The sequence below is a fragment of the Oncorhynchus clarkii genome, chromosome 8 (genome assembly GCF_045791955.1).
Source record: "Oncorhynchus clarkii lewisi isolate Uvic-CL-2024 chromosome 8, UVic_Ocla_1.0, whole genome shotgun sequence".
NCBI lineage: Eukaryota > Metazoa > Chordata > Actinopteri > Salmoniformes > Salmonidae > Oncorhynchus > Oncorhynchus clarkii.
In genome coordinates, this window is record NC_092154.1 from 29,938,205 (window position 1) to 29,955,421 (window position 17,217).

Here is a 17,217-nt window from a genome sequence, read left to right on the forward strand (position 1 = left end):
TTTGTCATAAGCTCGATCCTTGCATAATATGTCAAATCCTATGTCATGTTTGACATGTTTATGTAGGCTTTAAAACCAAACATTCCAAACCTTCCCTTCTCTGGTTCTTCAGGCTGACCCTATGTCATATCAAGCCATAAGTCATGCTTATGACAGCCTTATGTAGGTTGTAAAACCATAAAATTCCATCCCCCGTTCAGGCGAACGACAAACAGGTGGAGAGTAGCGGCCAGGCGGACATCTTTAAGAAATACCCACGGAAAGCCTCCATCCTCAACATGCCCATCATCACTACTCTCTACTACTCCTGCTTCTACCATTATGGGGAGTCTGATGTGAGTTCTGGAACTGAAGTGGCCCTCAAACCTGGTCCTGGAGAACCACAGGGTGCGCAGGCTTTTGTTCCAGTACGAGCAAGTGCTCCAGATTTGGCATGATGATAAGTTGATCAGGTGAATGTGGTGTTAGTCCTGTTAGGGCTGGACTGGAGCCAGAGCCGGCACACCCTGTAGCTCTCAGGTTTGATGACCACTGTGCTACGGAGTTTTTTTCTAACTGTAATTCACTATTGCAACCACAAGATGGAGACAGAGATTGTCAGTTACCTGGCTGTAGTAGGGAACCTAGTGTTAATCAGCGTGATGTAAAAATGCATTAATCTGTGCATTAATCTATCAATCTTTTATATTATAAATACTGCCATTATATCCAAACATTTAATAATTAGTCTTGTTGTTAATTGAAATAACATTATGGTTGGAGTTGATTAAGGTCTGTTTGTGCGTGTTTGCCTGTATGTGTGTGTGTCTGTATCTGTAACTGTGTGCACAACATCAACTAACTAGCCCAGTCTCTCCCACAGGGCACGTTCAGCAGTCCAGCCAACATACGGAAGACCTTCAGGGTAAGAGAGAGAGAGAGAGAAGCTTGGACTACACATGAGTATTTGTTTGTCCATTTTGTTATTGAATTAACTGGGCCTTGTCTTTATTACTAGGTAAATGTGTCTGGCTTGAGTCACTGTTGTGAATCTTTTCGTTCAACAATATTCTGGCTCCGTTTGCAATGAGACCATATGTATATATTCGTTATTCATGCCAATCCATCTGTCCAACTATTTTAAAAGCTTGAGCTGAAGTCGTCAGAAAGACATCGATTTGCCTTCAACCCTATTTCCCAACAGAGTTAAGGAAAAATGTGTGTTTCCAGGTTAAACAACATTCAATGATTGTAATAACTCCCAAGTTTTGTCATCATCCAGATTTCAGATAAACAGTTTCTCCTCACATGTCTGGGTGCGAGGGCGAAGCTGAAAGCCTGGTTCGATGTGGATGCTCTGTTCACCACCAAGAACTGGCTGGGCTACACCAAGAAGAGGTCTCCCATTGGCTTTCATAGAATAGTGGACATCCTTCAGAAAAACAATGCACCAGTACAGGTAGGTAGGACAACTCCAGCTGCATTTCCCCAGTCTGAACACCAGGTGGTACTGTGTTTTTAAAATCACCTGAGTGCTGGTCTCTATTCCCATTGTTTTCAGGATTCTGCAGATGTATTGGGTGTGGCACATTACATGCAATGCAGTTGAATTGGACAATTCAAAATTCCATAAGCATAATAGCTCAAATTAAACCATAAAATGGCACTAAATATAATTTTATTTCATAGTTCGATGCTGTGTGTTTTCATTTTTAGGGATTACACTGACTTGTTATGCCACATCATGCAGATGTGTTGCCACATTTATTTTAGTCGCTCATCCCTCTCTTTCTGTCCCTCTTCTCCTTTCTACTCCTAGGTGTTGCAGGATTACGTCAACCTGGTTGAAGATGTGGAGCAGAAGATCAGTTTGGCGCAGAAGTATAAGTGTCACGACGTCATCATCAATGTGAGACATCTGACAGACACACATGTTATAGCTCAATGTAGGAGTCACCCCTAACCACAGATCTTGGATTAGATTATGCAATCCCAAATCCTAACCTTAACCCTTAGAGGCATAGAAAAATGGTCTGACACTGGATCAGTGGTTAGAGGTAACTTCTACCAACTTCCATGTTTTAAAGCACTATAATGAGTATTGATTATCTATTTCATTTTTATTTCAACCATTTTTTTAACCAGGCAAGTCAAATTCTTATGTAGAACTACATCTTATGTCTCTAGCACTACTGTTACAGTATTTTGACATAACTTACATTGGTAACAGTACTGCAGTTTAATACTATGCCTACAATGCCTAGTGCGCAAGAACTCGAACAATTGTGGCAAATGATATCATTGACAGTACAGATAACATTTAATCTCTTATCCTGGCATCACATGCGATTTATCATTATGTGGCATGACGATTGATTGGCGGTTCTTTTGCCCAATCAGACGTACAGGGACCTGAAGGACCGGCAGCAGTTGATTGTGTACCGGGGGAAGGTGGAGAGAGGCTCATCCGAGTACAGGAAGATCGAGGAAATCCTCAGCAACTCGGTAAGGCTCTGGGGTGAAGTTTCCCCTAGGTACAGATCTAGGATCTGCTTCCCCTCCTCCAATCTTAACCACTAGTGTGGGAAATGCACCCTACACTGTAAGATAGTGTCACCACAAGTCGGCTTCAGTGTGTGCAGGCTTTTGCTCCAGCCCATCACTAACACATTTGAGTTTACAAATAGGTTACTCAAAAAAACTCAATGAGGTCAATCGGTGGTATATGTATCCGAGTTGAAAGAAAAAGCCATACACCCTTTAGGTCTCCAGGGGTCAATGACCAATGAATTAACCTGTACACTGGAGGATAGACGTGTGCCGGCTTTTGTTCCAGCCCTGCACTAACACCCCCGATTCGGCTAATTAAAGTCTTGATTAGCAGTTCGTATCAGGTGGTATAAGGCGAATCTGGAAAGTACAGCCTTTACGTGTAGTGACCCTCCCAGGTCCAGAAGTGAATAACACTTATAGGCGTTTTTACGACACAAATACAACACAATTTGGCCCTAAGGAGACAGAAAATCAACAATTAAAGTTGCTTTGATTGTAAAGCGCGAGGACATTAAGCAAAATGACGCCTTTCAACACCCAACAGTACAAGACTCCTTTGCATCAAAGGGTTTCTTGAGAACAATATTGTGCAGTAGATTGCCTAAGTATGTGCAACAGACTGCGTTTCCCATGTGAACTGGGTCATTTTCATTGTGGCGCACAACGGAAACGTTTTTTAAACGTTTTGCAATACAAAAATGTCCAGGTAGCCCCTCCCTGTTTCAGTCTGTTTTTCTTCAATTTGGTGCCTAATGAAAACAAATCTGTCTGAAAGTGTCACGTTTCCTCTAGCAAGACGGGAAGTCTTGCTTGTGTAAGGAAGTGGTGAGGATCAGATAAGGTGAACATTTAGTCTCTCGCCTGTTCCTCTTGTAATGATAAATATGACAATCATAAGAGGATGGCTCATAATAAGATATTGTGATGATGTCTCTACTTCAACTGAAGTGGCTGGTCATTGTCAGTTTTAAGTGGAAGGCTAAAATTGACAGCCCTATTTCCTTATGGGGCATTCAGTGTTGTGTTAACACAATCTGTTTTCTTAGTCTGGTTGTGTTTTTATGGAAAGACAGTAGTTCCTCTTCAACCTTGGTTCCTTTCTGTGTTGATACTCATGACCAGACAATGTATTTAACCTTCAAAAACACTTCCACTTCTCTTTTGTACATCTCAACAGAACTACACGTGTGCATTGTAAAATCAGAGTTACGTAATCAGATTAGTCAAGTTGAAGGGACATTTTCACACACCCATATTCTCCAGCCTATTCTAAACTGCATTATAGTCAAGACCAAACTTCAGACAGGCAGCCCAATTCTGATCTGTTTCCACTAATTGGTTTTTTGACCAATCACATCAGATCTTTTCACATCAGCTATTTTGCGGAGATGTATGTATTACGTAGTAATAAAGTAACTATCTTCAAAGTGTTTTAATTTCTAAATGATAAAACCGATATGTATGAAATTACCCTCAAATGAAAGGTGACATTCTGTCGCCTCATATAAAAATGTTGATCTCAAATCCAAAATGTTGGAGTATAGAGCCAAATTAAAAGTTTAAGCTTCACTGTCCAAATAAATACGTAGGGGAGTGTATACAGTGCCTTGCGAAAGTATTCGGCCCCCTTGAACTTTGCGACCTTTTGCCACATTTCAGGCTTCAAACATAAAGATATAAAACTTTTGTGAAGAATCAACAACAAGTGGGACACAATCATGAAGTGGAACGACATTTATTGGATATTTCAAACTTTTTTAACAAACCAAAAACTGAAAAATTGGGCGTGCAAAATTATTCAGCCCCTTTACTTTCAGTGCAGCAAACTCTCTCCAGAAGTTCAGTGAGGATCTCTGAATGATCCAATGTTGACCTAAATGACTAATGATGATTAATACAATCCACCTGTGTGTAATCAAGTCTCCCTATAAATGCACCTGCACTGTGATAGTCTCAGAGGTCCGTCAAAAGCGCAGAGAGCATCATGAAGAACAAGGAACACACCAAGCAGGTCCGAGATACTGTTGTGAAGAAGTTTAAAGCCGGATTTGGATACAAAACGATTTCCCAAGCTTTAAACATCCCAAGGAGCACTGTGCAAGCGATAATATTGAAATGGAAGGAGTATCAGACCACTGCAAATTTACCAAGACCTGGCCGTCCCTCTAAACTTTCAGCTCATACAAGGAGAAGACTGATCAGAGATGCAGCCAAGAGGCCCATGATCACTCTGGATGAACTGCAGAGATCTACAGCTGAGGTGGGAGACTCTGTCCATGGGACAACAATCAGTCGTATATTGCACAAATCTGGCCTTTATGGAAGAGTGGCAAGAAGAAAGCCATTTCTTAAAGATATCCATAAAAAGTGTTGTTTAAAGTTTGCCACAAGCCACCTGGGGGAGACACCAAACATGTGGAAGAAGGTGCTCTGGTCAGATGAAACCAAAATTGAACTTTTTGGCAACAATGCAAAACGTTATGTTTGGCGTAAAAGCAACACAGCTGAACACACCATCCCCACTGTCAAACATGGTGGTGGCAGCATCATGGTTTGGGCCTGCTTTTCTTCAGCAGGGACAGGGAAGATGGTTAAAATTGATGGGAAGATGGATGGAGCCAAATACAGGACCATTCTGGAAGAAAACCTGATGGAGTCTGCAAAAGACCTGAGACTGGGACGGAGATTTGTCTTCCAACAAGACAATGATCCAAAACATAAAGCAAAATCTACAATGGAATGGTTCAAAAATAAACATATCCAGATGTTAGAATGGCCAAGTCAAAGTCCAGACCTGAATCCAATCGAGAATCTGTGGAAAGAACTGAAAACTGCTGTTCACAAATGCTCTCCATCCAACCTCACTGAGCTCGAGCTGTTTTGCAAGGAGGAATGGGAAAACATTTCAGTCTCTCGATGTGCAAAACTGATAGAGACATACCCCAAGTGACTTACAGCTGTAATCGCAGCAAAAGGTGGCGCTACAAAGTATTAACTTAAGGGGGCTGAATAATTTAGCACGCCCAATTTTTCAGTTTTTGATTTGTTAAAAAAGTTTGAAATATCCAATAAATGTCGTTCCACTTCATGATTGTGTCCCACTTGTTGTTGATTCTTCACAAAAAAATACAGTTTTATATCTTTATGTTTGAAGCCTGAAATGTGGCAAAAGGTCGCAAAGTTCAAGGGGTCCGAATACTTTCGCAAGGCACTGTATATTTCAAAAATAAGTTTGAGTCACAGAGTGACTTCCGGCGATGCAATGGAGGACTAGTTTGTCGCTCAGATGCACTCTGTGTGAACTTTTTGCATTTATTTGTCAAATTATCCTCTAAAACTGTGTTAACCCACTTCGAAAAGTGAACTAAACCCTTGGTCTGAGCAAACTGGTCTGAGCGTGGCAGGCAAACTTCGAAGACAAAAGAAGTTAGAGTCACGGTATTTAGTCCCAGCTCTAGTCCAGAACAATTCATCCAAGGGTAATCAACTTTGAGGAAATCACATTTTTACTTCTCCATTAAATAATTAGATCTGCCTCTGGATTTATTCAATCAGAATCTGTGAAACAATTAGATAGTTGTTTTATATCAAATCATAATTCAACATGGTTAAAGTCAGAGTTGAATCATCACTAACAGGACTTTGGCTCTTTTCTTGCAGCAACTCCGATGGAAAAACTGACATCCATTTCTAGAAGACTATGACAACACTGCTTCAAATGGACATTTGTTTCAGATGAGACATGATGTGTGGGACAAATTATTTTAAAGTAACGGCTGCTGGAGCGAAGATGCAGTTGACGGTTTGACTGCAAGACGAAGTTCACCTTCCATACTATGTTAGCTCTGGTCCATGGCATTAGTTTGCATTCCTCCACTAACCGTTAGTAGAGGAACACACACTAATGCCCTGGAACAGAGCGAACTTTAAGTGTGACAGCAGAGGAGAGAGCAAGTGGCCATACGAATGAATGAGCCAAAACCTTCAATTTTCATGACTTTTTTTGTTGTTGGTTTGCAGTCTTGTGTAATGCTTGCTCGACGTGCGTATCCATCTTTTCACCAACCCTGTTAGCTGTGCTCTTTACACAAGCCCGAAGCAGAAGGTGCAACAGCGGTAGTAAAAGTCTGAACAACAGTATATAGACATGTATTCCTCTGACCCCCCTGATCTAATTTATGTTTTTATAAACATGAAAATAAAACTTTAATAAGAACGGCTGAAACACGTTCTTGACTTGCAACTGTGGTGGTACCTACAATTTAGAGCTCATTTACCTTTTTGGTGTACCATTTTTTTTTTATTAATTTTTTATCTAATTTGTTATTTTTCTTCAAAATTAGATATTTCAACAGATGGTTACCAAATTATTTACAAAATGGTGAGTTGCAGTCAGATTGTTGCAGTCAACATCAAATTCATCATCTCCAGCTCGACTGCTACAGTATGTCAACATATGTGAAAATGACAAGTTTCTAATATTGTAATAAAAAAGCTAGAAGATAAGGGACAGTTGGAAATGTACTGGGGTCTCAAAAAAATTTGAGAGAGGGTAGTTTTTTTTTTTTTTACTGCTTTACTTTTCAGCCTTTTGCAGGTTTTACTATATCATTTATTCCATCCTAGCCGCATTTCCTCAGCTGCTTGCATGTGCACCCCTATATCAAGGTGTTTTGGTACTTCCCTTATGCACTACGCTTTGCCGCACGCTAACATGCTGACCAGACCAGACACGTCACGTGCGCGAGCGTTGCAAAATAAAATTAGAAACGCATGTTATTCAATTATTGCACTCACACTGCTCGCGCGCGCCAACGAGCGTCTGCATTGCCAAAAGCTAAATAGTCATTCCTATTTCTGACGCAGATCGTGCTGTAACTCCTGCCTCTCCCATCTCCTCATTGGTTTATAGAAGCAGGTACCCACGTGCCATCTCCTCATTGGTTATATCCACGTGGGTGATTGAAAGACGAACTGTTTTGCCGGTCGTCGTGGTACTACTATGAAATTTTAGATGCCGTTCAAAGATGAAAAAGCCTGGAAGGAGGAGAGATGACTAGAAACGATTCGGTTGACCTTTTCATGTGTGGATTAATTGTCGGAGTAGAGGACCTTGTGAATTTCAGGTAAAATAACAACTCAATGTTTATATCAGGACAAATTAGCTAGCAACAGCAAGCTAGCTAAATAGGACAAATTAGCTAGCATGTGCAAGCTAGCTAGCTAAATTGTCATACATGTTTAATGCTTTTCGACCTGTCCCCAAATTAATGTAATTGGTTCAGAGTTTGTTTTGATATTTTAACCTGCGTGTCGTGATCGCGTTTGGCGTGGGGGTACAAAATAAACGTATGCACGATGGGGCACGCGCGCAGCCGGTTAGGGTTCCGTGTAACTATACCACAGGTCAATATAGTCTGTCTATCCTGACCTCTATCCACCATTCATAGTGACAATAGTGATAGGTGGATCATTTGTCCACATCTGCAATAGGCTAACTAGCAATCATACCGCACATAAAATCATTCAAAGCTGCACCAATTTTCTATATAAGCGAAGAGGCCAGGTGCATCATTGTGCATGAAAGAACAGTGAAGACATGAGACACACAGCTCAAAAGCTCCCCTATTGATCTTGTTCAGGGACAATACAATTATCCTACCTAGGCCTACAACACCAGCATGCAATCAATAATTAATTGACGACGCGACGGTGATAGGCCTAATCACCGGCGACGATGAGTCTACAGGGAGGAGGTCAGTGATCTTGCAGTGTGGTGCCGAGACAGCAACCTCTCTCTCAATGTCAGTGAGACCAAGGAGCTTATTATGGACTACAGGAAATGGGGAGGGGGGGGCGAGTATGCCCCCATCCACATCAACGGGGCTACAGTGGAGCGGGTCGAGAGCTTACTTGGTGTCCAAATCACTGAGGACTTAAAATGTCCACTCACGCCCACAGTCATGAAGAAGGCACGAAGGTGCCTCTTCCCCCACGGGAAGTTGGAAAGGTTTGGCATGGTCCTTCAAATCCTCAAAAAGTTATAAAGCTACACCATTAAGAGCATTTTGACTGGCTGCATCACTGCTTGGTATGGCAACAGCACCGCCCTCGATCACATGGCGCTACAGAGTGTGGTATGGACAGCCCAGTACCATCCAGGACCTCTATATCATCCCGCAAAACACCAGTCTCAACTTCAACAGTGAAGAGGTGACTCCAGGATGCTGGCCTTCTAGGCATTGTTCCTCTGTCCAGTGTCTGTATTCTTTTGCCCATCTTAATCTTTCCTTTTTATTGGCCAGTCTGAGATATGGCTTTTTCTTTGCAACTCTGCCTAGAAGGCCAGCATCCCAGAGTCACCTCTTCACTGTTGCTGTTGAGACTGGTGTTTTGCGGGTACTATTTAATGAAGCTGCCAGGTAAGGACTTGTGAGGCGTCTGTTTCTCAAACTAGACACTAATGTACTTGTCCTCTTGCTCAGTTGTGCACCGCGGCCTCCCACTCCTCTTTCTATTCTGGTTAGAGCCAGTTTGCTCTGTACTGTGAAGGGAGTAGTACACAGCGTAGTACAAGATCTTCAGTTTCTTGGTAACTTCTCGCATGGAAAAACATAAATTTCTCAGAACAAGAATAGAGTGACGAATTTCAGAAGAAAGTAATTTGTTTCTGGCCATTTTGAGCTTGTAATCGAACCCACAAATGCTGATGCTCCAGATACTCAACTAGTCTAAAGAAGGCCAGTTTTATTGCTTCTTTAATCAGGACAACAGGTTGCAGCTGTGCTAACATAATTGCAAAAGGGTTTTCTAATGATCAATTAGCCTTTTAAAATTATAAACTTAGATTAGCTAACACAACGTGCCATTGAAACACAGGAGTGATTGTTGCTGATATTGGGCCTCTGTACGCCTATGTAGATATTCCAGAAAAAAATCAGCTGTTTCCAGCTACGATAGTCATTTATAACATCAACAATGTCTGCACTGTATTTCTGATCAATTTAATGTTATTTTAATGGATACATAATTGTTTTTTTTTCTGACCCCAAACTTTTGAACGGTAGTGTATGTTTTTCCAGCAACAGACAATGGCAATAATGTCAAACGCCACACTGGAGTCTAACAAAACAGCACCCACAATCTTTTTATCATCAATTTCTCTCAGCCAATCATTAGTCATTTGTGTAAGTGCTGTGCTTGTTGAATGTCCTTCCCTATAAGCGTGCTGAAAGTCTGTTGTCAATTTGTTTACTGTAAAAAAGCATTGTATCTGGTCAAACACATTTTTTTCCAAAAGTTAGTAACAGGGTTGGTAACAGGCTGATTGGTCGCCTATTTGAGCCAGTAAAGGGGGCTTTACTGTTCTTAGATAACGGAATAACTTTTGCTTCCTGCCAGGCCTGGGGGCACACACTTTCTAGCATATATTTTATTGAATTATAAATAATGCATAAAAATTATGAGAATCTGATTTCTACCTAGCTGAGCATTGTCTGCAGCCGGCTCTGATTGTAATGTAGCCTAATGAAGCAGGCAGGGAGTGTTATCCTGTCCGTGGTGGTCGGCGAACCCTCAACCTTCTGGCCTGTAGCCCTGCTTGGCATCGACTGTGCCACAAAAGCATGCTGAAGTGGCAAAATCGAATTCCACGTTTATAAACACAGTGTCGCTACAGTTATTGCTATTTGTGGTTGTAAACATTCCTTTTGAGTCAATTCTATGAGTATGGGGGTGGAGCCTTTTTTTTTACCCCACACATACAGCTGAAGTTGGAAGTTTTCATACACCTTAACTAAATACATTTAAAAATTCCCTGTCTTAGGTCAGTTAGGATCACCACTTTATTTTAAGAATGTGAAATGTCAGAATAATAGTAGAGAGAATGATTCATTACAGCTTTTAGTTCTTTCATCACATTCCCAGTGGGTCAGAAGTTTACATACACTCAATTAGTATTTGGTAGCATTGCCGTTAAATTGTTTAACTTGGGTCAAAAGTTTTGGGTAGCCTTCCACAAGCTTCCCACAATAAGTTGGGTGAATTTTGGCCCATTCCTCCTGACAGAGCTGGTGTATCTGAGTCAGGTTTGTAGGCCTCCGCTCGCACACGCATTTTCAGTTCTGCCCACAAATGTTCTATAGGATTGAGGTCAGGGCTTTGTGATGGCCATTCCAATAACTTCACTTTGTTGTCCTTAAACCATTTTGCCACAACTTTGGAAGTATGCTTGGGGACATTGTCCATTTAGAAGACCCATTTGCGACCAAACTTTAACTTCTTGACTGATGTCTTGAGATGTTGCTTCACTAAATCCACATAAATTTCCTCCCTCATGATGCCATCTATTTTGTGAAGTGCACCAGTCCCTCCTGCAGCAAAGCACCCCCACAACATGATGCTGCCACCCCAGTGCTTCACGGTTGGGATGGTGTTCTTTGGCTTGCAAGCCTCCGCCTTTTTCCTCCAAACATAACGATTGTCATTATGGCCAAACAGTTCTATTTTTGTTTCATCAGCTCAGAGGACATTTCTCCAGAAAGTCTTTGTCCCCATGTACAGTTGCAAACCGTAGTCTGGCTTTTTTATTGTGGTTTTGGAGCAGTGGCTTCTTCCTTGCTGAGCGGCCTTTCAGGTTATGTCGATATAAGACTTGTTTTTACTGTGGATATAGATACTTTCGTACATGTTTCCTCCTGACTTGTGGAGGTCTACCATTTTTTTCTGAGGTCTTGGCTGAATCCTTTTGATTTTCCCATGATGTCAAGTAAAGAGGCACTGAGTTTGAAGGTAGGCCTTGAAATACATTCACATGTACACTTCCAATTGACTCAAATTAGCCTATCAGAAGCCTCTAAATCCATGACATAATTTTCTGGAATTTCCAAGCTGTTTAAAGGCACAGTCAACTCAGTGTATGTAAACTTCTGACCCACTGGAATTGTGATACAGTGAATTATAAGTGCAATTATCTGTCTAAACAATTGTTGGAGAAAATTACTTGTGTCATAAACAAAGTAGATGTCCTAACTGACTTCCCAAAACAAAACGTTGTTAACAATAAATTTGTGGAGTGGTTGAAAAAATATTTTTATTGACTCCAACCTAAGTGTATGTAAACTTCCGACTTCAACTGTACAATTATCTGTAAGATCCCTCAGTCGAGAAGTGAATTTCAAAAACAGATTCAACCACAAAGACCAGGGAGGTTACCCAATGCCTCGCAAAGAAGGGCACCTATTGGTAGATGGGTAAAATTTAATAAAACAGACATTGAATATCCCTTTGAGCATGGTGAAGTTATTAATTACACTTTGGAATGTGTATCAATACACCCAGTCACTACAAAGATAAAGTTGTCTTTCCTAACTCAGTTGCCGGAGAGGAAGGAAACCACTCAGGGATTTCACCATGAGGCCAATGGTGACTTTAAAACAGTTAGAGTTTAATAGCTGTGATAGGAGAATAGAGGTTTGATCAATAACATTGTAGTCACCCCACAATACTAAACTAATTGGAAGAGTGAAAAGAAGGGAGCCTGTACAGTATAAAAAATATTCCAAAACATGCATCCTGTTTGCAACAAGGCACTAAAGTAATGCTCCAAAGTAATTCACTTTTTGTCCTGAATACAAAGTGTTATGTTTGGGGCAAATCCAATACATTACTGAGTACTACTGTCTATATTTTCAAGCATATGGTGGCTGCATCATGTTATGGGGCGGCAGGGTAGCCTAGTGGTTAGAGCGTTGGACTAGTAACCGGAAGGTTGCGAGTTCAAACCCCCGAGCTGACAAGGTACAAATCTGTCGTTCTGCCCCTGAACAGGCAGTTAACCCACTGTTCCCAGGCCGTCATTGAAAATAAGAATTTGTTCTTAACTGACTTGACTGACTTAATTTTAAAGGTAAAATAAAAAATAAAAAAAATATACTTGTAATCGTTAAGGACAGTTTTTTTTTCCCGGATAAAAACATAACTGAAGGGAGCTAATCACAAGCAAAATCCTCAAGAAACACTTGGGATTTTGTTTTAGTTTGCTTTCCACCAGACACTAGGATCTGAATTCACCTTTCAGCAGGACAATAACCTAAAACCCAAGGCCAAATCTACATTGGAGTTTCCTACCAAGAAGACAATGAATGGCAGATTATTTTTTTTTTTTAAACTTAAATCTGCTTTAAAATATATGGCAAGATTTAAATGGTTGTCTAGCAATGATCAACAACCAACTTTGACAGAGCTTGAATCATTTTGAGAAGAATAATGGGCAAATATTGTACAATCCAGATGTGCAAAGCTCTTAGAGGCTTACCCAGAAACACTCACAGCTGTAATATCTGCCATAGGTGATTCTAATATGTATTGACTCAGGGGTGTTAATACTTATGTAAATTAAATATCTGCATTTCAAAACGGTCTAAAAACATGTTTTCACTTTTTCATTATAGGGTATTGTGTGTAGATGGGTGAGAGAGATTTTTTTTTAAATCCATTTTGAATTTGGGCCGTAGCAAAACAAAATGTGGAATAAGTTTAAGGGTATGAATCTGGTGCCCGACGACACTGTCAATGACATGGCATTGGTTGATGATGCAACGCAGGGGAACACAACCACTGATGACATCTCGTGTGCATCATGTGATTTTAAACAAAAAAGCTCATTTTAAACAAATCACATGATGCACACCAGATGATGTCATCAAAAACTTTTTTTCTTCCCTGTAATGCTAGAGATGTGGTTTTGTTTATCTGATACTGTAACTCAGGGTTTCCCAAACTCGGTCCACAGCTGATTCAAATGTAAATGTTTTAAATATGAACCTTTTATTTAACTAGGCAAGTCAGTTAAGTTCTTATTTACAATGACAGCCTACCGGGGAACAGTGGGTTAACTGCCTTGTTCAGGGGCAGAACAACATATTTTTACCTTGTCAGCCTGGGGATTCAATCCTTTCAGTTACTGGCCCAATGCTCTAACCATTAGGATACCTGCCGCCCCATAATGAAAGCTTGATGATGAGTTGATTATTTGAATCATCTGTGTAGTGCTAGGGCAAAAAACTAAACGTGCACCCAGGGGGGGCCCCAACGGCGAGTTTGTGACACTGCTGTAGGTCACCAGAAAATTCTGAAGTAACAACAGGTTTGAAACCACTGATGTACAGCCCTGTCAAGAACCCTTAGGCTCACCGCTTCCCCCTAGGCAATTGTGTTCAACTGAAAGAATTTGATAGGTATAGATAGGCAATTGCAATTTAGTACTAGCTCCATCTTTTCCCCAAATTAGTTAGAATTTTGTCATAGTTCCTCACATCTATCCAGTTAGCTCAGATCTTCAAAATTTCCCAGGGAAGTTCCACACCCACAGTTTTGCGTCAACAAGGGCAAAGGGAAGCTGGGTCGTGTTCAGTAGGGCATGCAACAAAAATCTTTTTCAAACTTTTTGAAACGTAAAAAGTAAATAAGTGTTTAGAAGATTCTGACATCCTGTCCCTGGGTCGTATTTATTAGTGATCACCGTAGCAAACATTTTGCAATGAAAATGAGCTTATTTTTGGACATGTTTAGGCAGTCCCTCCCCATTTTGGTCAGTTAATTTCTAGTGAATACAACCCAGGTCTCCCCTGTCCAGAGGGAAGATGAGAGAGAAGAAAGCTATGGTTCTAAAATATGACTACTACACCCCTGAAACTATCACCTCACCTGAAGTCCCCCTTTTTTAGGGGGATTTGGATTCTGATATCCTCATGATTATATTGATATTAATGAAGTCTTAAGATTTTTTTTATTTAACTAGGCAAGTGAGTTAAGAACAAATTCTTATTTACAATGACGGGCTACCAAAAGGCAAAAGGCCTCCTGTGGGGAAGGGGACCTGGGATGAAAAAATTATAATAAATGCAATATAAATATAGGACTTAACACACATCACAACAAGAGAGACAACACTACAGAAAGAGAGACCTAAGACAACAACATAGCAAGGCAGCAACACATGACAACACAGCATGGTAGCAACACAACATGACAACAACATGGCAGCAACACAAAACAAACATTATTGGGCACAGACAACAACACAAAGGGCAAGAAGGTAGAGACAACTATACATCACACAAAGCAGCCATAACTGTCAGTAAAAGTGTCAATGATTGAGTCTTTGAATGAAGAGATTGAGATAAAACTGTCCAGTTTGAGTGTTTGTTGCAGCTCGTTCCAGTCGCTAGCTGCAGCGAACTGAAAAGACGAGCGACACAGGGATGTGTGTGCTTTGGGGACCTTTAACAGAATGTGACTGGCAGAATGGGTGTTGTATGTGGAGGATGAGGGCTGCAGTAGATATCTCAGATAGGGGGGAGTGAGGCCTAAGAGGGTTTTATAAATAAGCATCAACCAGTGGGTCTTGTGACGGGTATACAGAGATGACCAGTTTACAGAGGAGGATAGCGTGCAGTGATGTGTTAAGGAGCATTGGTGGCCCATCTGATGGCTGAATGGTAAAGAATATCTAGCCGCTCGAGAGCACCCTTACCTGCCGATCTATAGATTACGTCTCGGTAATCTAGCATATAGCATAGGATGGTCATCTGAATCAGGATTAGTTTGCCAGCTGGTGTGAAAGAGGAGCGATTACGATAGATAAAACCAAGTCTAGATTTAACTTTAGCTTGCAGCTTTGATATGTGCTGAGAGAAGGACAGTGTACCGTCTAGCCATACTCCCAAGTACTTGTATGAGGTGACTACCTCAAGCTCTAAACCATCAAAGGTAGCAATAACACCTGTGGGAAGAAGGGCATTCTTCTTACCGAACCACCTGACCTTTGTTTTGGAGGTGTTCCGAACAAGGTTAAGGATAGAGAAAGCTTGTTGGACACTAAGAAAGCTTTGTTGTAGAGCATTTAACACAACATCTGGGGTGGGGCCAGCTGAGTATAAGACTGTATAATCTGCATATAAAATGGATGAGAGAGCTTCCTACTGCCTGAGCTATGTTGTTGATGTAAATTGAGAAGAGTGACAGGCCTAGGATCGAGCCTTGGGGTGCTCCGTTGGTGACAGGCAGTGACTGAGACATCAGATATTCTGACTTTATACACTGCCCTCTTTGAGAGAGGTAGTTAGGAAACCAGGCCAAAGACCCCTCAGAGACACCAATATTCCTTAGCCGGCCCACAAGAATGGAATGGTCTACCGTATCAAAAGCTTTGGGCAAGTCAATAAAAATAGCAGCACAATAATGCTTAGAATCAAGGGCAATGGTGACATCAGTGAGGACCTTAAAGGTTGCAGTGACACATCCATAACCTGAGCAGAACCCTGATTGCATATCCGAGAGAATAATATAGACATCAAGAAAGCCAGTCAGTTGATTATTGACTAGTTTTTCCAACACTTTTGATAAACAGGATGATAAAGGGCGAACTGTGGCTGCCTTCCAAGCAATGGGAACCTCCCCAGAAAGGAGAGACCAGTTAAAAAGGTTGAAGATAGGCTTGGCGATGATAGGGGCAGCAACCTTAAAGAAGAAAGGGTCTAAATCATCTGACCCAGATGTTTTTTGGGGGTCAAGTTTAAGGAGCTCCTTTAGCACCTCGGACTCAGTGACTGGCTGCAGGGAGAAACTTTGTATCGGGGCAGGGGAAAAAGAGGGAGAAGCATCAGGGATAGTCACATTAGAAGGGGTGGGAGATGAGGAAATGTTGGATGGGCAAGGAGGCATGGCTGAGTCAAATAGGAATCCTGACTTAATGAAGTGGTGATTAAAGAGCTCAGCCATGTGCTTCATGTCAGTAACAACCACATCATCAACATTAAGGGACAATGGCAGCTGTGAGGAGGAGGGTTTATTCTCCAGGTCTTTAACCGTTTTCCAGAACTTCTTGGGATTAGACCCACAGAGAGAGAACTGCTCCTTAAAGTAACTAACCTCGGCCTTCCGGATAGCCTGAGTGCACTTATTTCTCATTTGCTTGAACGATAGCCAGTCAGCCTGAGTATGTGTGTGCCCAGTTCATGAAGGAAGGCTTGCTCATTCAAGTTTTTTATTAAGCGTCTATGACAAATCAGGACAGGTCGTTTCACTGAACAGCAATTACAAACACAGGCTGTAAAACAGTGATCATTAAGGTCATTACAGAAAATACCAGACTGATACCTATCAGGATTATTTGTGAGGATAACATCAAGGAGAGTAACCTTTTCTGGGTGTTTGAAGTCATGCCTTGTGGAATTGGTAATAATCTGAGAAAGATTTAGGGAGTGCCATTGCTTTACGACTTGGTCAGGTGGTTTAAGCATGTCCCAGTTTAGGTCACCTAGCAGGACAAATTCAGACTTAGTGTAAGGGGCCAGGAGAGTGGTTAAGGCAGGTAGGGTACAGGCCGGTGCTGATGGAGGACGATAGCATCGAGCAACAGTCAACAAAGACCTATTTGAAAGTTTAACGCTTACCAGAAAATCAAATTGTTTGGGGACAGACTTGGTGGAGACAACCGAGCACTGAAGGTGATCCTTGGTAAAGATTGCCTCCCCCAACTTTGGAAGGTCTGTCTTGCCGAAAAAGGTTATGACCAGGAAGGTTAACGTCAGTATTCAAAACACTCTTCCACCACATCTCAGTAATGACCAACACAGAAGTCTTTCTTTCGCCTTTTATTCTTTCAGTTTCTCTAGAGTTTAG

General features: G+C 41.3%; 1 protein-coding gene across 2 annotated transcripts in view; it reads left to right on the plus strand.

Annotated features, from left to right (window-relative positions):
• LOC139415246 (VPS33B interacting protein, apical-basolateral polarity regulator, spe-39 homolog) overlaps positions 1–6,775 on the plus strand; it is a 29,373-nt gene extending 22,598 nt beyond the window's left edge. For both annotated transcript variants that reach the window (XM_071163200.1, XM_071163199.1), the window contains exons 14-19: positions 201–335; positions 863–904; positions 1,262–1,438; positions 1,799–1,888; positions 2,380–2,484; positions 6,193–6,775. In XM_071163200.1, the coding sequence (XP_071019301.1) occupies positions 201–335; positions 863–904; positions 1,262–1,438; positions 1,799–1,888; positions 2,380–2,484; positions 6,193–6,213 (570 nt within the window). In that variant the 3' untranslated portion in view covers positions 6,214–6,775. The remainder of the gene's footprint in view (positions 1–200; positions 336–862; positions 905–1,261; positions 1,439–1,798; positions 1,889–2,379; positions 2,485–6,192) is intronic.
• Positions 6,776–17,217: the final 10,442 nt, after the last annotated feature.